Below are 21,089 nucleotides of genomic sequence, written 5' to 3' on the forward strand. Positions count from 1 at the left end.
CTGAAGTGTTGTAGCATAAATGAAATTACAGTTCACCAGGTTAATTCACTTCAAAACATAATTGTTTTCAAGTGGTTTCCTAATATAAATAATATCTCAACTGGTATTGTGTATGTTATATTCCTGCCAGCATGATGAGCCCTTGCACTAGGCAAAACTTCTCATTTGCACTAGATATAGTATGTATGATGTATTTTTAATACTACCATACATTCTTTCCTTCTTTCAGGTTGAAGTAATTATTAACAGATATTGAGTTTTTGTGTGTGTCTATATATATGTTGTATCTGCTAAGTGTAGTTATACTGGTAGAAGTTGTACAGGTAAATTTTCTTTCACCTACATTTCTGACACTATCTTCATATTTGTTTTGTTTTTGACCACCATGGTAATATCCTATATTTATGGATATTTGGAATGAATATCTGAATATATAGTTTCTTACTTAAGTACATTTTAACAGGTTATGTAATAATTTTCATAGTATAAATATACATTTGTGCAAATACCTGTTAACAAAGAGTATTAACATTATATGCATACATGTCTTCATTTTCAGGTCACAATGCTGATGACATTGCTGAAACTGTATTAATGAACAGTAAGTATGAGACATTTAATATGTAGAAGTTTTGTACAAACAGATTAAACATATCATTTATTATGAAGGAAAAATATTTATTAATTAGAATTAGAAATTATGCTATGCTAACTCAGTTGAATTTAAAATGCTATTAAACACTAGCAGCAAAGCATAAGGTAGGAAACTAAATTTTTTAGTTCAAGTACAAATATGAGTGAAAATGCATTTTGTATATTTTTCCAACCATGTTTTTAAGGATATACCTTACACAATGCTATGATGTGAATGTATAATTCAAATTTAGTCTCAAGTTTATACCTACAATTAAAACACATTTCTGCTTTTTTTATTTTTAGATGAGATCATATAGCACCTTGTGAAAAAGTTTCAAAAGTTCTTAAATAATTAAATAATTGTCTATAAACAAAGGAAACCATTGTCAACAGTGTCACTTGTAAGTTAGAAATATTAGTCTGTACTAAACCATTAATAGTTATCATTTAAGTTGATGAAAATCTTTATTTCAGTTCTCAGGGGAGACATAGCAAGACTTCAACGTTGCACGTTGATTACCACAGTAAGTTGATCAGACATCAGTGTCTCACATTACAACAGTTTTTATAGGAAATAATTTAATCAAAGAGTTTGGTTACTATGTTAGTTTCTTCAGTCCATACAGATCATTCAAGCCCTAAATTAAATTGTTGGTTACCAAACTTTGTCATTTAGTTACTTGGATAAATGATGATAATGAATAAATGTACACATCTAGCTTAAAACTTTTCTAATTTATATTGTGTGATGTTTTGAGCAAACATCCTTTAACAGTTAGTGAGGATCATGTTACAATGAAATTAGACTTTCACAAAATAAACAATGCAGAAACTTTCATTTAGACAAGTAAATTTATTTCTTATATTAATTTATCCAAGTTTTTCTCTTAAGTCTACAGAACAGCATTCATTTTGTTACTGTAGTAAATTATTTACTTAATACAGTCATAAACAGGAACTAAAGAATGACTTGCAGTAGCAAAATGTAGTATTAATAATGTTTGGATTATGAGATACTTATGTTGCCATCTTTTGGTGCATCATATATAAACATATGTATGAATGTTTGTATTGATATTCCATTGTTTTAATAGTAAGGCTTATTGGTTTGTTTCTTATTAGGGTACTGAAGGAGCAATTCCAAGGTCCAAGCCTTTCAAGTATACATATGAGAAAGAAATTGTAATGTAGGTAACATATTTTGTGAAAGGAATGTGTTATGAAAATTGCTAAGTTAGACTAGTATATTAATCCTGGGACTCCATGGAAAAGAGTTAAATTGCTTAAGTTGAATAGAACACTTCAAAAATGGTTGAAGTTAATTTAATTTTTACAAAAAGTAACTTGTCAGCCATAGTTTGAAATTAGCTGGGGCCTGGGAACCAGTGGCTCCCAAATTGCTAGCAAATCCATAAAAAGTGTCTGCGAGGTAGTTCACTTGGCCCCTTAACATTAAAAGAGCCATTAAAAGTTTAACTACATATAAACTGATCTAAGTGTTCTTAACCAAGCAGAACTTATTACAAATATTCATCAGTCATGTGTAAGCTGCCATATACGTACATTGTCACTATGAATACCCATGTATTCAAAGTAAGTCCACTTTCATTAATAAAAATGCCATCACTTTAACTAATATTCAGACTTTTCTTGCATCAGTGTAATGGAACTGATATTTAAAAGCTCATTTATAAAACCTGAAATATATATATAGTGATTATTTGAACTCTCACAAAGATGACTGCTCTTTCCAATCAGAATGCTACTTTTTTAAGTTTTACATATGAAACCAAGCCCGCATAATCATGGTCAAGTTATTATAGCACACAGCCTGATTTCAATTATATATACAGTAAAGTGTTGATGGTGTCATTATGAAGTATTGTTAAGAGTTTAACCTTAAAAATTGTAATGACTACAGAGAATGTACTCTGAAGCTTCATTAAATTTCAAATGGTTCAAGTTATTAAAAAATTTGTCGTACAAGAAAAAACATACTCTTTTTCTTTTTCATTTGAATGAGTGAAAAATAAAAATTGTGATTGACATTGTGGCTAATACATGATCCATACATAATGTTATGTGACTGTTGTGAGAGACAATCAAATTGTTGAGGTTCATTGCCTGAATTCATCATTCACTTCAATCTTGAGTTCACTGTACACATTTTGAACTGAACCACTTTCTAAATCAAACAAATTATTCCAACTAAAGGTCACAACAGTGGCATTGTTTGAAAGTTTCATTCATAGAAATGTGATTCATCAAACCAGTTGCCAAAAGATTTTTTTAAGAATTGGCTTTATTAAAAAATGCTCCTAACTTTATCTTTACTGCATATGTAATGATCAACTTTCCAACCTTTAAAAAGTAAATGGTATTACAATAAAGAAGACCCACACACATTGTGCTTGTTGAATAATTTAAAATTTATCGCTTCCCAGTTCTACACACACACTTTTATTGAATGTGTTTCAAATCTCAGCAATTACACTGTTTCACTTTTGACATTTATCTCAGATCACAATGACTGAAGAAGGTCAAAACGTTGTTTGCTCAACTACAAAGAGCTTTCTATACCCATACCAGCCGCTTTTGCATATCTATGAAATATTTGTTTCTATAATGTTAGTGGTAATGTAAATTGTACAACTTTTCCACCTCTTCATCAAAAGTATTTGGCTTTTTATTGACAAATGCTATATGAAAACAAAATAGTAGAATACACTGATAGTGATGCAAAGATTTTCTCTCATTTTTTATTATTATTATTAAAGGACACTCCTTTAAAGGAAGACAAATTACTGTTGTACTTTAGGCATAAAGATCATATATGAAATAAAAATCAGTTAAGTTGATCAGAAAAAATGAAGTGGTTTGATTTCTGTTTTTCATGAAATATGGGTTCACAACAAAATAAGATATTTGGATATCTCTAGTTTGCTTTAACTTGTGCAACATTAGCTATTTAATTCAGTGATTTTTGTTTTATAACCTCCCCTATAGGTACATTTTACAATGAACTGCAGGATTGACCCCTAAAACTGCTTACAATTCCCTAAAAATGCATGTTTGGGGGTCTGGCTGCTTCCCAGTGTGAGCTTTCATATCTATAAATCAGTGTACAGTGAAAAACTTTACTGTCCATTCTCTCTTATTAATGTTTATTAAATTCAACTTCTAAGCAGCCTGTTAACTTTTTGAACATGATGATAAGCTGTGAAGCTTCTGTTTCTAAACATTTGTACCTGGTGTTTTAAATGCTTAGTGCATGTACATATTCATACTGTGTAAGCTTCTCAGATGATAACCACTCTGTATGTATGTTAATTAAATAAGAGCAGTAGCTTTGGAACTTTACATATTTATTTTAATGAATGAACTGTTTTCTTAAATATAGACTGAGCTTATCTTGTGTTCTCTATCATTACAGGTATGCGTACTTTAAGAAACTAGACTACTTTTCAACTGAGTGTATCTATTCTCCTAATGCCTACAGGTAATCACATGAATGTTTTTAATCCTTTTGGCGCAGTTGACGACCGCAGTCGACTTGAAGGCTCAGAGCAGCAGGCGCCCTTCCTTTATTCCTGTTATTCTTATGTATTGAATTTAACATATATAGTATTGGGTACAATCATTGAATATTTCAGGGACTTTTGTTGGGTTATTGCCAAGATATGCTTTTAGTACTGATACCATAATTAGTTGAAGTATCAAACATATATATTCAACACCATGCCAAACATTACAAGTTGTTATTCAGCACTGAAAGGGTTAAGATATTTATACCCTATTTTCACAATTGGAAAGCTGTGGTGTATTTCACTATATATCATTGCTTTATGCTGGTTGAGTCTTCTAATGAATAAATAATAATTCATTACCTTTAGAACCTTTAATGCAAATGCAAGAAACATTGTGGTATCTTTGTTTATTTGTTATTCATGAGGGTAGTTCAAAGTAAAACTTGTTTGATAGTGAATTACTATAAGCACGTGCTTGGTGTATGTGCATGTGTGTGTATATATACTCTTCAAAACAAGAAATGCAAAAGGGATATTTTTGTTATTTTAAAGAGAAATATATGTAATAACGTTACAAGCTCAAAGTATGTGATGTTACACGTGTTAAGGCACTGATTGTCAGACCAAAATGACAATAAAAGTTGTGCACTTTGAAAACAGAGGAAAACATCGGATTTTTCGCCAAAACGCATGCATGTCCAATAAATTTGTTTGAGAGATCTGTAAGTGCAACATGTGCAAAATCCCTATAAAAGTGATGGGTTCTCGGTTTCCATAGCTCAGTGTTAAGCCACCTACATGCAATACAGTTACACCAAGACTGACTGAAGCACAACGCAACAATGCCATTGGTCATGGGAAGCAGGTGAATCTCGATCAGATGTTGCCAAAGCTGTGAATGTCCACCCAAGCACCATCACAAGGCTATGGAATCGTCACCAACAACATGGATCAACTCATGACTGTCCACAATCTGGCAGACATCGTGTGACCACGCCCGCACAAGATCGCAACATCCAGTTATGTCACATTCGGGATAGGACCACCACTGTGATGTCTACTGCCTCAACCATACCAGGGCTGCATAGGATTTCTGATCAGACTGTATGCAACCGTCTACGAGATTCTTAGGCCCCATGTGCAACCCATCATGGTGAACTTCAACAACATTTTTCAACATGACAACGCCTGTCCTCACATAGCCCGACTCACCACTGTCTTCTTGAGACACCACAACATCAACGTTCTTCCCTGGCCCTCCAGATCACCAGATTTAAACCCCATCGAACAACTTTGGGACGAGTTGGACCGACGTCTGCTATGGCAACAACCTCAACCTCAGACTCTACCTCAGCTTGCAGCAGCTTTGCAGGTTGTGTGGACAGCCATTCCACAGGATGTGATTCGTCATCTCATCACTTCCATGGGCAGGAGATGCCAAGCAGTTATTGATGCTCATGGGGGGCATAGTCGTTATTGACGTTGAGTGACGTTAAACTTCAACTAGTGAGCGTGGACTTCGCCTTTGCAGACTTTGGATGTTCAGCAGTGAATGTGCAAAGTTTCACACATGTCATACAGAACTACCCGGAATAAACTTGTTAACAATTTGTCTCATATTTTGCCTTTTGCATTTCTTTTTTTGAAGAGTATATATATATGTTTTACACTTTAAAACTGAGAACTTTTGATGAAAGATATTTGAATACTTCCATATTAATGCACTTAAAGGATGTTTGTATTAAGCTTTGATTAAGCCCACTTTATACTAACAAAAACAGTGTGGTGAATCTGCATATGTTTTTCTTCAGTAATTTATATTTGAATCTATAATTGGATTTTCTATCAAATAAGTTGTACACATAGAGAGAAAATTTATTAAAATAAAACTGATGTCTCACAACAGGGGCCATGCCAGAGCTTACTTGAAAGATTTAGAGTCACTCAGACCCAGTGCTATTCTGGGTATGTATGTATAAGTAACATTGAAAGTGATGTATAGAAACAAGTATATTTGAACAATTTTTCAAAGTATGTTTTGTTAAGGTAGTCATGGATAAAGTAGCTAGTAAGTACAAGTTTTTAGCTCTGAAAGTATTAGGTTGTCCAGAAATAAATGTTGTTTTTAAACTGCAAAGTCTGGAAAAGTATAAACCAGTGTTGTAAAACATGCTTTAATCAAAATAAGCACCATTTGCTTCAACACGCTTTTACCAATGTGTAACGATGCTGTTTATTCCCCTGCTGTACAGACAGGGCTGGATTAAGGGCAAATGATGCCCTAAGCACAGCCCAACAATGGTGCTCCCCCTCAGCTCCTCCATTGCTTAACTGACAAGACATTAAGACTCAGTTAGTGCTGAAAGTGAAATAAAAGTTTGAAAATTTATAACCCTTCAGTTTTCTTCCAGGTCAGACCCTACAACTATATTAAATAAAAACTTTATTTTATTTATTTAACAGATAGGGCATGGAACAAAATCAAACGATGACTGGGGCCTTTTATTTAGAAATGATGAGGGAAACAGTTCTTTGATTAATGATAATTAAAAAGAATTATTTTTACCATATATTTGTTTTCACTCTGAGTTAACAATTCTCACTTTGATGTTCAGAGATTCACACTTTGATGTTAACAAAAATGAAAAATGTACTCATAAGTACAAAATTCAAAAAATTCTCACTTTGATGTTAACAATTTCTCACTTTGAACTTAAAACCCTGTAAGCAAATTATTTACTTATGCCTTAATATTTATTTAAATTTTGAGTTTTCTTCTAGATTTTTTAATTGCAAAGTCTTTGGTCAAGTCTTCAAAACTAATTTGGCATAACAAATCTGCTTCTATACTTAGCAGAGGCAAGGTATCCAGCCTGTCTTGTTGCATAGTTGTTCTGTTGCGATTTTTAATATGCTTGAGTTGAGAAACTGAATGCTCAGCTGTGCAATTTGTAACCATTAATGTTAAAAATATATGCAATACAATATCTATATTTGGAAATGCACACTCAATTTTGTCTTCTGAAATTATTTAAAAAGTTCAATATGACTGAATCTGATTTTTACAGTTTTTATTGCACTGAACTTATGTTGCACGTATGGGTGAAACTGCTGAAGCTTGGCAGAAAGATTAGTCTCCAAGTCCTCTGGGTAAACATCAATTAGCTTTTGGAAACACTGAAAGTACCTTTTAGTTTTAGCAGATGAAGTAACATCATTTGGCTCATCACTTAGGAAAAAAAATCTGTTTGCTATTTTTTTGTACACCTTTCCTCCTCCTCTTCTTATCTTGGTTTTTAGTTTGTCAACAATCATGTAAAAGGTGGTGATATGAAATTTATCTCTGGCATCCAGACCTACTTCTTGTGCATCTCCATCATTGAGTATCTTCTTTCTGACACGTTTGCTAGTTTGAGCTGCATTGTAATCAATATCTTTGCAATTACTTCAAATCTTTCAAAGTCATCTCTTAACGTGCGTAGTTGGTCAGCTGATGACCCGTACATCTGTGCATGTTTTTAAGTTCACATTCTCATTTTGCAGAACTTGATTTGCTTTATGAAACTTTTGCAAGATCTAATCCTACATGATCAACATAAAAAAATTCTAGCTCTTGCATCTTATTTGCAATGTTGTCTGCTTCTCTTCTAGTGTCTCCCTTTTGTGACTGGTCTTCAACTAGACATACTAAAGTTTCCAAAATCTTAAAGAAAGTCTTCAAAACTGCTGTTGTTGCCATAGCATGTGCCTCCCATCAGTCTGAAAATTTATCTGCATGCCTGGATGTGAAGGCAAATTCAATATGACAGCCTTAAATTGGGAATTGTCCACTTCATTATTCCAGGCTACAGTAGCATTTCCAATGTACTTATACTAAACTAGTTACAGTATTTAGGCCTAATGTTATTGGTACTCAGTTCTCAGATAACAACACTAGCGTTAGGCCTACTGCTAATACATTGCGACTGAGGCCACTGACGTTATGTCTAGTACTCAGTGCTAGCCTTGCTCACATGAACTTGTTCAATTCATGCACCTTTTAAGACGGTCCTAAATTGATTTTGTTGATTTGTCAGTTTTCTACAGAATCTTTGTATGGCCACGATACCACGGTACTATACTACTACTAGTAGTATAGTGTATACATAACAACGTTAAGAATTATGTTGTCATACATGTCAAAGTCTTATGCAATTTGACTTAAAAGGTCGAATTATCGACTTTAGGCTGCTCCAATCAGTCAATTGTTTTCCCAGCTTTTTAGAAATGTAATAGAACATATACTGATCTGAATTTATAGTTGCAAGACAGTTGAATTACATCTCAAAGTTTGTCGTCGTTGTCTTTGTGTTGCTGTCTCTGATTGTTTGTCTATCTCATAAAAAATATCACCAGAGGGGCGGGCTGGGTCGGGGCATTATAACATCAGGATAGGATCAAGGAAGAAGTAAAAAGAATATAATTGTGATCTCCATTTTTGGGTCTAAAAGTGAAATATTTGATAAAATTTTGTTGGCTGTTTATGACTAATTTAAGATTGGGCACCCTTGTTTTTATCCCCTAAGTAAATCTCAGCTTCAGATCTGTTTATATTATTACGTAATCACAAGGGAATACATACATACCCAAATACTCTTATCAGTTACATGTAATCTATGAATGGTGGCATTGCTACAGTGGTATTCCTTTCTAAATTTCTTTCTTGGTGTGATAAATTTCAAAACATGTACTTACACACAAAGGTTTCTTTACACCAAGTTGTTTGAACTTATGGCTTAGAAAAGCTTCAGTGAGGAACATACTTATAAAAATATTACAAAACATACACAAATAATGCAAGTAAAACTAAAACAAACAAGACGATGACCCAAATATAATGTACAAAAACAGAAGCCAAAAAATACATAAATCTAGCCACGTCTCTGTACACCTCTATCACCATTTCATTTGGCTTATGTTTCTGTGGTATTATACTCTTATTTTTTTTTGTAGATGTAATTGAATAAAGCAGTACAAGGTAAAACAAAAGAGTTCCACTGCATATAATTTCTTATAAATATCCAATACAGAAGGAATGATTGAGAAAAATATTTCATTTTCAATGTCAGGCATCATAACATAAAATCATCTTTTAACTGAAGTTTTATCAACATTTTGTACTGCTCTTTACAGTAATCTTTGCAGATCAATGACTTCTTACTTCCAATACATAGTTTAGTAGTTTCTTGAAACTTTAGTCACTCGCTGAGTCAAAGAAAACATTTTTTTAACAATCCAGAGTAAAGTCAAACACAGCAGATAAGGACTATTACAAAAAATTCGACTGAAGTTGAGTGTGGCAGTGAAAGATTTAAGGACTTGATAGCTAGGGGAAAAACTCTGTGGTGTACCCCTTCCCTTGGTGCCCTAAGCACCTGCTCATTTTGTTTAGTGGTTAATCAGAGTTTTTGTGGTCAACAAACTCCCTGAACGATTCTTTTGCAGCCCTTCTGAAATCTGTAGGGGAAAGGTCTAGGAAGAAGGTGGATGAGGCAGAACCTTGATTCCCCATTTGTTCAATTTTTGGAGCCATCACCCTTGACAGGTCTTCTATTGCCAATTTTGTTCTTCAGTCAGCTTTGTGGAATCCACTTATCCAACTTTTTTGTCTTTTTAATCATGCTCAGGTGGTTGGCAATTCTTGATTTGCTTGTGCCTGACTTTTCTACAAGCTCACATACTGTTGTACTAGGGTCTGTTTCAATGTTTCTCTTAATATGTTTTCATCTGAGGATGGCTTCCTTCCACCACCTTCGTGGTCTTCAAGACTTTCATCTCTGTGTTGAAACCTTTGGAACCAATGCTGAACTGAATATTCAGTAACAGATCCATGGCCAAATGCCTGATTGATGTTCTGCATAGTTTCACTAGCTTTTCGTTGAAGTTTGAAGTCGTAGAGGAAAATTAGATGAAAGTCCTTCTTATGCTTGCTTCCTTGAGAGTTGCAAAACGTACTCTGAGTAGAGTTGAAATAGCAAGCAAGTAAAACATCTTGTAGGCGACAAACATTGGATTAAACCAACCAACAAATGATAAGTTACCCAACATTTAGCTTCTAAATGTCATCATGAGAATTCTGACATTTATTTCTGGACAACCTAATAAATATATACTAAATGTATTCTCATGAAATAATTTTACTTATTAAAATACAGAACAATTTTCTTTGTACTTTCAGTTATGAAAAGCTATTAAAGTTATTAATTATTAACAATAAAACCATGTAATATTTATACAGTTTTTTTTGTTTTTTTTCCAAATTTAACTTTGTGAATGGATTTAATAACTGGTATAATAAACAAGAATACAACTCATTTTATGTAGTTAGAATATTTTTTCAGACATCTTGCAAAAACCTATGTATAATAAAGATGGATTGATAGATTCTTATGATAACATGTACATGAAGTTTACTTCTTTATTGTATATCATTTGAGAGTTTATGATAGCTCCTGTTGGTATAAATCTATATATATAGGAGAGATGAATTTGTAGATCCTTGTTGTAACAAAGTGTACAATCTCCAATCATTTAATGTTCATGCCTGTCAAAATATATCGAAAATTTTTGTAATCTTTCATTGATTTTGTGTCAACTAATAAAATGTACATTGTTTGCATTAAAATGTTTTTCCTATATGGCTAGGTAACTATATGAATTCACATAAAACATGGACTTTTGATAACTTTCAAAATCATGTTAAGATATTAATGAATATTTTTTTTACTGTTTTAGATATAATTCATTCAGGAGAATGTATGTCTGTCAAGGATGGAATCAAGCTGCCCACCCAAGGTGAGATGTCAGACATACTGAAAATAAAGTAGTGATTGTTTATGTTAACATTGTTCTTCAAAGAATGTTTTGCAGTCTTAGTTTCTAGTTGCAAGAAATATTTATTTTTACACTATCAGGTTCACTGTTATATCCCTGGAACAAGTTTTTGCTGTCAGAGTTCAGATCTTTTGTCGTCAGTGTTTAAATTATCACTACATCCAATACTTTTTCTTTTCCACAGGACTATGTAGTCAGTGTGGGTATATTTCCAGTCAGGAAGTTTGTAAAGCATGTGTGATGCTGGAAGGGTTAAACAAAGGATTACCTAAGTAAGACTCAAAATATTTCAAACATGAATTATTATCAGAGTTTTATTAAGAATTTCACTTAAACTAAAAGCATCTTAATTTAGTAGTTTTGTAGAATACAATTTAGAAAGTTTGGATTACAAAGTTGTGGGTGTATAATATAACAAATATATCTTCATGAAATATGGCTAGCTTTTAGAGAACACAGTCTGTTATGTACAAGAAAAGCAGGTTCTTGATAAAGTATTTCTTCTAAAGATATGTCTGAATTTTTTAAGCCTTTCCTGAGTCAGTCTGAGTGAAAGTTAATTTGTATGATGAGAATAAAAATAACTTTTTTCATGTTTTATATTTTATTTTCATATCCTCTAAAACCTACCAAATAAATGTTAAAAGTTTTTAACTATATTTTCTCTCTCCTTACACTAACTGTAATTGAAAGCATCAACAATGATTTTTTTTTCAGTAATGACTGCAAGTTGTACCAGACATTTATAATGTTTTATTGAAACAGCATCAGTTATCTAACTGTTGATACCTACTTGATTTTAATTTTCTTACTTTCCAATACCCTTTAGCCCCTATTTAGTAACATGGTATACAATTAACTACAATAGAACTTAGTGTGAGCAATGTTCTAACCAAATAAGTTTCTAATTTTCACACTGGGTTATTTGTTAAAGTAATACAACAATAAATAAAATTGTCATTTTGGACTTAAACTAGAACCTATTTCTGTAATTTGTACTCAAGAACATACTTTCTTAGCACTTTTTTTTTCTTGTTGTGGTTCTTCAAAAATTCAATGTTCCTTTCATATGTGTATTTTAAACACAATAAATATGTCAGGCAATAGAATGAATATTTTAAAACTACTGTAATTTAACTGGCTTTCTAACTTTACTATAGATAATATCAAATAGTTATGTTTATTAACCCTGAAAAAGTTACAAAGCAAAATATTGGTTTAATTAAAAATATCCTTTTACATTTATCTGTAATCTAAAGGTCATTTCTTTTAACTTGCACTATAAATAGGTTAAAAAACATTTGTTAGCTGTTCAGAACAGAAGAATACAGCTGCAAAGAATGAAAGTGAGATTAAATACCTATTTATAGGTTTCAAAACAAACAGGCCCGGCATGGCCATGTGGTTAAGATGCTCGACTTGTAATCCAAGGGTTGCGGGTTTGAATCCCTGTCACACCAAACACACAAGCTCTTTCAGCTGTGGGAGTGTTATTATGTGATGGTCAATCCCACTATTTGTTGGTAAAAAATAGTATTAGAGTTGGCAGTAGGTGGTGATGAGGAGCTGCCTTCCCTCTAGTCTTATACTGCTAAATTAAGGAGGGCTAGCTCAGGTACTTAAGTAGCTTTGTGCAAAATTCAAAACAAAAAAACAGTATAACAAATCTTGTGTGGAAAATGTTGCTCTTTTTCTGGGCTATAAATAATCTAATAGCAATTTCAAAGAGAGTTAATGTAAGACAGAATGACATGGCAGGGGTAGTCATGTGGGTGTTTTACACTCTTTTATATCTCAATAAAGCAAGAAGATTGGAGGTTTTAAGTTTATAGTCTGACCTATAACTTTCTATAGTTTGTTTCTAATTGGTAGAACATTCAAAACATGTAACTTAAAAATCTGAAATGAACAATTTAGGATACAGATGCATCATGTGTGAAAGAGAGAAAAAAATGAAGATTGAGATTTTTATAATATTTAGAAATTAAGATATTTGAACTAAGATATAAACTATGTTTTGATAAATTTATTGAGATCTACAGATAATAAAGTTGTTTAATTAAGGTTTTAATGCAACTCTGTAGAAGGTTATGATATGAACTCATTATACAAAGAATTCTGTTGGAAAACTTGAGATTTTAATTTGTAAACAAAATTGTTTCATGAAGTTTTTGTTCAATCTGATTTGAAAATTTCAAAAATCCGTTTTTGCCTACAATTATACATTTGACCTTTTGTTTATAATACATTAATATATGTGAAACCTTATATAACTTGATGGTTATATTCAGTTGACACGCTGATATACTTCGTAAGACAACAGAAAAATGTGTTATGTAAATAACGTTTGAAATATTGGCTTACAGGTTGGGTATTGGAAAAAGCAGCAAAGTAAAGAAAAGGGTAAGTTTTGGATAAATTTTGTTGTTGAAGATTTGTATGGATGAAAAGTTGTAACTGTGTCTTATGCAAAAATAATCATGCTTTGTATAAATTAGAGATAAAATTATAACTAGGTGTATTTGACAGATTTATTGAGTGTTACATTGTAAGGGTGTTTCTTGCTATTTTGTGCTCTTTGCAGTGACTAATACTTTTATTTGATTTGGAGGATTGTAGCATTGAAATTCAATGTATTGGCAGCTTTAATGTAATTTTATATAAAAATGTTCATGTGAAAACTATTTATTTTAATGAAAGTGTAATATTATAATGTACTTTTGTTTGCATAAATGTTAGTTTTTTTTATTCTGTTCTTTTGACTCCCCATTGGCACAGCAATATGTCTGTGGGCTCACACTTCTAGAAACCAGGTTTTGATACCCGTGGTCGGCAGAGCACAGATAATCTATTTTGTAGCTTTGTTCTTAATTCTAAACAAGTAAATAAGCCTGTTTTTTGATAATTCAGTTATGGAGAGAATTGCAGTTGCTTTAAGATACAGGTTTGTATCCCATGCTTTCATGTTGCTTTAAAATGTTTAAGAATTTGTCAGTACAACTGTTAATTAATATCTTGTATCTCAATGATCTAGATCTGTTGATCATGAGAACTGAAAAAAATATGAATTTGTTTTGTTTGTTGATCAAGTATGTGACACTAATAGCATGCTGGTGTACAGAAGTAAACATTTAATTCTTTCAAAGAAAGATAAAAAAATTTATCTTAAATATAAAATGGTAAATGAAAAGAACAAGATTCTCAGACTGTTTCCTTAGAGCTATAAAAAATATGTAGATAAACATAAATAAATATAGGTTTAATAATAATCAGTGTGAATCTGTCATTTGATTTGGTTTTAATAGATTACTGGTTAACTGGGTGTTTATAATTGTAAATTACAAGTGGTTCATTATTGCAGGTGGAATCTCTTTGGAAAGATACAAGTAAAGAGGAAGGAAGCTTCTAGAAGCTCTTTCATGTAAAATACCTTTCATTCACAACATCAGTGAACTGTACAAGTTTAATGAAATTCTTCATGTATATTTGCATGATATTTTGTGTATTATTAACATTCTTTCTTAAACTAGAAATATTTAACTCAGACAGAGTTTTCAAAAGACGTTTCTTTACTGTTGGAGTAGGCCAGCATTCTATCTGTGTTAAAAGTTTTGTGTGTGCGTTACATGCATAGCACATAACATCTTTGTGATGATGTTTCGTGGATCCATAAGTGCTTTAATATCTTTAAAAGAAATTATTAAATAGTCAGTTGAAAAATATCTTACTAGGTTCATGGAAGCACAAATAGTGAGAGAGAAAATATCTAAAACTTGTTTTATTTGTAACAATTCTCTTAAAATTTATTATTGTTATATTCAATAAGTTTTATTAATTTACTAGCCAAGCCATAAACATTTAAAAGTTTTATATTTCTCTCTGTTGTAAATCAGTGGAAGGTATAAGTATTAAACAGTTGTACTTGAAGTAATATTGGGACACATTTGATATGTCATATAAGATGAAAATGATTAGTTATTTACTGATGATGATAAAGTCTTAATGTAAGTTAAACTTTCCTGTATATCAGCTGTAATTTGTGATAAAATGTAGAATATGCAGGTTTAAAAGCTTGATATGTTTAGCTGTAAAATTCTGAATGTTTCACCATTTCTCTGTGTTATGTTTGCACAATTAGCTAAGAACATGTAAGAACTTTAATAGAATCAACAAGTCTGAGCATATCTCGTATTTCTCTACTTGAGGTGATGAAGGAAGACATTTTTGGTGGAAGGTTCTAATTAAGAAGTGTTACTTTTTGATAACTAGACTGTAGATAATCTTGCCAAACTTAACTATGATGTCATTTACTATGTAATAGTGCATACATGTGGAGTCAGAAGCTAAAATACTCTATCTTTTAACAGTAACAGTCTCTTATTTACAATTTAATGTATTTGTCTTATTAAATCTTTAATACTTTTGGAAGCTTAGAAATTGAACAGTTTTTTTATATATATATATATATTTAAAATAGAATTAATTCTTAGTGGGTTTCATCCAGACAATCTTGAGTGGTTTATTCCATTTGTCTATATGTACATTGTTAATGTAATATACTGAGAAACTACTAAGTATATTTGAACAAATAATGATGTTTTAAACCACTGCAATATTAAGTGTAAAGATTCATCCATCTGTCTGGTTGAAGGTCAATGAATCATACTTCCAACTTTGATAACAGTGAATAGAAGGAAAAGTAACAACATAATATCTAAATAACTACTTTTTCAGATTCGAAAAAAAGTATTTTAAATTTTTTGATGGAAGCTGCTTGTATTTTTAGTATGTGTTTTACAAAGTAAAATTATATTTTTCCATTATTATACATAGTAGGTCAAATGATAAGACAAAAGACTGTAATGAGAAAAAGAACCAGCTGGAAGAAAGAGAGAGAGAATTTTTGAGTGAATATTCTAAAAGAGAAATGGAGAAATAAAAAGTAATTCTGATACAGACTATGATAGACATTTTGGCAAAAATGTACTGTGTTAATCGTAAGGATTTTATTTGACAAAATATGGAAAGGAAATGTATACTTTTAAATTATGAGGTCAGAGAAGTGTGGGTAAATCACACAAACTATTTAACACGAAAATAAAATTATCGCTTTGTAAAGAAAATATATTCATATTTAATAACATTTTAGTTGTGGAAACTTAGTATGGGTCTGATGTATAGCTCGAAATGTTCTTTTTATATATGATTTTGTACAACTTTTTACTTATGACAAGCCTACCAATTTATGTGTTTTATTATCACTTTATTCTTGTAAGATGAACTCTATGCTTTACATACAAACTAGGTCTCGTTTGGAAGTGTCTTGAATCACATTTATTAATTATTCGTTCTGTATTTGACTTTAGGCTTAAGATGTAATTCAGAAAGTAAACTCATTGTAGTTACTGAACAAATTCCTCTTACAGTGCTATCTTATCTTCGATTTCTCAGGAATCGTAGTTACTAAACCAATAAAAAATTTTATTTAAAATTTTTATTTTGCGTCTTTTATTTAAGCGTCTCAGACACGAGTTAATATTTTATGACCAAATTTTATAAAATCGGGTATTCATTCGTGCAGTTGTTTCAAGATAGGGTATTTGATAAATCGTTTTAATGTCATATAATAAAACAATATTAAATTTTCTTTAAAGTCGGCTCGCCTATGACTAGGTGGTTAGGGCGCTCGACTCGTAATCTGAGGATTGTGGGTTCGAATCCCCATCACACCAAACATGCCTTTTCAGCCATGGGAGCGTTATAAGTGACGGTCAATTTCAATTGCTGTTGGTTAAAGAGTTGGCGGTGGGTGGTGATGACAAGCTGCCTTCCCTTTCGTCTTACACTGTTAAATTAGGGACAGCTATAGCAGATAGACCGCGTGTAGCTTTGCGTGAAATTCAAAAGAAACAATTATTTTAAAAAATTATAAAAATTGTTTATTTATTAGATGTTAAAGCAATTTAATAAAAGGTTTAACAGTTAATATTTTGAGAATATTATATCTAATGAAGCTTTAAAACAAATTATCTAAAAATATACGTCATAAAGACAATTCGAAATTCGTCACACCAAACATGTTCGCCCTTTCAGCCGTGGGGGCGTTATAATATTACGGTCAATCCCACTATTCGTTGGTAAAAGAGTAGCCCAAGAGTTGGTGGTGGGTGGTGATGACTAGCTGCCTTCCCTGTATTTGCTAAATTAGGGACGGCTAGCGCAGATAGCCCTCGAGTAGCTTTGCGCGAAATTCAAAAACATCGTAAGTTATAAATACATTTTTTCAGTTGGAGCAGAAGGTGTTTATCGCCATCTACAGTAGTAACGTGGAATTTAAAATGTTTACTTGAAATCTTAAAATGAACTTTTTTTTTTCTAAAATACATTACAAATGAGATTTTTATTCATTGTGACATATTCCTTTACGGAATAACTTCCGGAACCGAAAGTTGTATGTCGAGTAAGCCGGAAGCATATTCACCACGTTAGTTGTCATGATTTTGCATATTTTATGGTTCAGCGTTAAGTTTGCGGACCTGATAAAATACGGAATTCAACTTCACGTGATGGACAGGGTAGTTTATATTATAACTTTACATGAAAACAAAATCAATGTCTCAATGGAAAATATATTTGTTTAGATAAATTGAATGTTTGTGCAAACTTAACGTTGAGCAACAAAGGTACAAGATAAATGGTTGGGATTAGCGAGTTTAAACTTATAATAATTAAAAGACGTTGAGACTAATTACCTTTCATCAACATATATAATGTTCAGTTGATCGGTTAGCTTCGTTTATACGTTTTGTAAAAAAAAAAAAAAAAGTTTAATTACTTTATAAGACGTATTTTAAAGAAAACATAATTTATTCTAGGATATCTCCGTGATCAAACTTTTCCAGATAAGCCTTTTTTAAGATATCTGAACACTAAAAATAGCTTGTTTCAAGTGAGGAATTAATTTTGACACATTTCTCAAATATAAATGATGAACGAATGTCTTTAAAAGGATGGAAATTCATTTTGTATTGAAAGGTTACTTTGAATATCTTAAACAAAGGTATTAATACCTGATGTTAGAAATCTCTTGATAGATAGCGCCAAGTAAATTTTGGAAATTCCAGTTGGTAAACAGAAAAGAAATTCTATGAAACAATAATCATATTTGCATGTACAATATATGTACAGCTTAAGGATAAAATATAAATTAATATTTATATTTGTAAGACTTGCAAATTACTATTCTTAATGAAGTTAATTGATGATTAAGACAGAAATAACAGTTTCTGTTTAATGGACAGGTGTGGTCAGCTGTAGATTAAAAAAATCATAGTGTGCCAGTTCGGCGGGATTGGCCTATTTGAAAAACGATAACAGATAGAAATACTAAAGAGTCGTGTAGAAACAAAATTTAGGGTAAAGAGTATCATATAGTACGTGATCACGTTTATATGCATTCGCAGTGTTAATAATAGCGTGTAAAAGAATTGGCGTTGAGGCTTATGTAGATTTTTTCTTCACATTAACTTCTAGATGTCTATAAACATGGTTTCACTTAAGAAAGGTTCATCTACGTTTGAGGTAACTTTGGGCTATAAACTCAGTAGCACTCACTATTCCCTCCAATAATACATACAAAATTTTTAAGTCGTGACATTTGGTAATTTAATAAATATTTAAAAGCCATAATAAATATGGTTTATTTGATATACTATTGTTTTACTTTTAAATATAAAACAATAAAGGTTTAAATATTCAACTTAGACTTACGCGATTTACCACAATCTGCAATTTACACAGACATTATAATACCATGCGTGTCCTATTTTCATGTTCAAGCTAAGACTTGAACTACAATTTTAATCAAAGGAAATTGTTTGCAGTGATTGAAACAGAAACTATAACCTTGAATCTGATATTTTTATATATCGTAAAAAATAAAATAAATTATTGCGGCATCTTAATTAATTGCTCTTCGCCAGGGTTGTGCGGCTACCTAACAAAGAATGTTTTAAACGTCAAAAAAAAAAGTTATAGGCCTGATTTGTTTATTTCGCACTTACGCAGGCAAGATATAACCATACATAATTTCAATGTTAGTTTCTTAAGTTACAATACTTAACTTTTCCAATGCTAATATCTGCTTTATAACCACATTAGGTCAAATTATAAAGTTCACTTAAGAAGCCATATTCCAAGGTGAAAAAAACAATCGCATCCATCCAAACGATTGCTGACAACTCGCAGTAACTGGTTAAATTTCCAGTCAACGTAATACCAAGAGCAGCATCACATCACAACGTCTCACAAACTGCCGTTTTACCGTGTGCGAGCTCTACGCGATGAAAATAACACATTTTGTAATATTTCAACCTTCGATTCACTGGAGTTTTTATTTTTACTACGTTTATTATATAAAATAATACAATACTTCAAACTGAATTCAAAAATGATCTTTTCCCATATGTGACCAAATGTAAACTTGTGTGTACGTTTCTACGAAAAACATGCACACAAACAGACATGAAAGTGAAATCATCTGGCAGGCTTTAATAGCTTGGTTTACAACAGTTGGTTACATGTAAAACCAGTGCATGCCAGGTAAATGTTAAAATGGTAGTTTGGAAAGATGGAAGTATTTGTATATAAGTGATGGTACGTGGTTAGTAGTTTATGCTATATTAATAACAATATTAATGCATACAAATAATTATATTACTTATGAATGTTGATTAAAAAAGTTAATGTATAGATTATGACAGCCTTGTTTGACTGCGAAGAAAATAATACAAAATCATGAAAGTTAATTTATTTAAATGACTTTAGCATATGGTCTTCAGTTTTTCAGAATCTGACAATAACCACCCGATAAGAACAGAAATGTACTTATTATACCTAACTAAAGAAATTATTGCCAACATAACCTCACTTATTATACCTAACAAAGTAAATTGTTACCACCATTACCTTACTTATTAAACCTAATAAAAGAAATTGCCAATATTACCTCACTTATTATACCTAACAAAGTAACTTGTTACCAGCTTTACCTAATTTATTAAGCCTAGCAAAAGAAATTGTTACCAGCTTTACCTTACTTATTAAACCTAACAAAAGAAATTGTTACCAGCTTTACCTTACTTATTATACCTAAAAAAAGAAATTGTTACCACCATTACCTTTCTTATTATACCTAACAAAAATTATTGCCAGGATAATCTTGCTGGCGTGAATGTTTGAACGTTCAATGTGCTTAGATTCAATTTATTAGTTCGCGCGGCCTCTAGTGTAGTACACGTGCAGTACAAGTAGAATATAATTTAGTGATAATACGTCTGGATACTTGTGAAAGATAGCATAAAATTAAGAATAATTTCCCTTTTTTATTTTGATTCCCTAGCGTTTGAATGCTACCAGTAAAACGGAGACTCACACCCAATTTCATTTTAGAATTGTTTAACTGGTTTTCTACCCTGTGGGGTTTAAATGCAGGCTCTTTAGCTTAATATCTGCCAAATTAGTGCTACTCTGATAAATGTCATGTTTAAGTTAAAGTATTCTGAAGTTTGTTGAATAAGTTTACATTCGTCATTGTATACTAAATGCGTGTGATTTCCAGTAAGAGAAATGAGGCCAATTAAAAATATCCAATGTAAGAGATGTACACATTGTACGTCTATATTTTATTACAAGTTAACTGTAAAAACTTCTCAGCCCGACGACTTAGTCCTGGGCCCGGCATGGCCAAGCGCGTTAAGGCGTTCGACTCGTAATTCGAGGGGCGCGGGTTCGAATCCCGGTCGCACCAAGCATGCTCGCCACTTTCAGCCGTGGGGCGTTATAATGTAACGTTCAATCCCACTATTCGTTGGTAAAAGAGTAGCCCAAGAGTTGGAGGTGGGGGACGATGACTAGCTGCTTTCCTTCTAGTCTTACACTGCTAAATTAGGGACGGCTAGCGCAGGTAGCCCTCGAGTAGCTTTGCGAGAAATTGAAAACAAACAAACAAACAAACTTAGTCGTCGGTTAGAAAAAGATAAAATGTCTGTGTAT

General features: G+C 31.9%; 1 protein-coding gene across 2 annotated transcripts in view; it reads left to right on the top strand.

Annotated features, from left to right (window-relative positions):
* Window positions 1–16,527, top strand: part of Ctu1 (Cytosolic thiouridylase subunit 1) — a 41,909-nt gene extending 25,382 nt beyond the window's left edge. The window contains exons 7-15 of one of the 2 annotated variants that reach the window (XM_076454281.1): window positions 560–601; window positions 1,111–1,160; window positions 1,759–1,823; window positions 4,070–4,135; window positions 6,070–6,128; window positions 10,938–10,997; window positions 11,221–11,308; window positions 13,403–13,439; window positions 14,398–16,527. In XM_076454281.1, coding sequence (XP_076310396.1) covers window positions 560–601; window positions 1,111–1,160; window positions 1,759–1,823; window positions 4,070–4,135; window positions 6,070–6,128; window positions 10,938–10,997; window positions 11,221–11,308; window positions 13,403–13,439; window positions 14,398–14,445 — 515 coding nt within the window. In that variant the 3' untranslated portion in view covers window positions 14,446–16,527. Of the gene's footprint in view, window positions 1–559; window positions 602–1,110; window positions 1,161–1,758; window positions 1,824–4,069; window positions 4,136–6,069; window positions 6,129–10,937; window positions 10,998–11,220; window positions 11,309–13,402; window positions 13,440–13,814; window positions 13,994–14,397 lie in introns of those variants that run through there. The other variant, XM_076454282.1, reaches the window with a different exon arrangement.
* The last annotated feature ends 4,562 nt before the right edge of the window (window positions 16,528–21,089 follow it).

The sequence above is a fragment of the Tachypleus tridentatus genome, chromosome 9 (assembly GCF_004210375.1).
Source record: "Tachypleus tridentatus isolate NWPU-2018 chromosome 9, ASM421037v1, whole genome shotgun sequence".
NCBI classification, from domain to species: domain Eukaryota; kingdom Metazoa; phylum Arthropoda; class Merostomata; order Xiphosura; family Limulidae; genus Tachypleus; species Tachypleus tridentatus.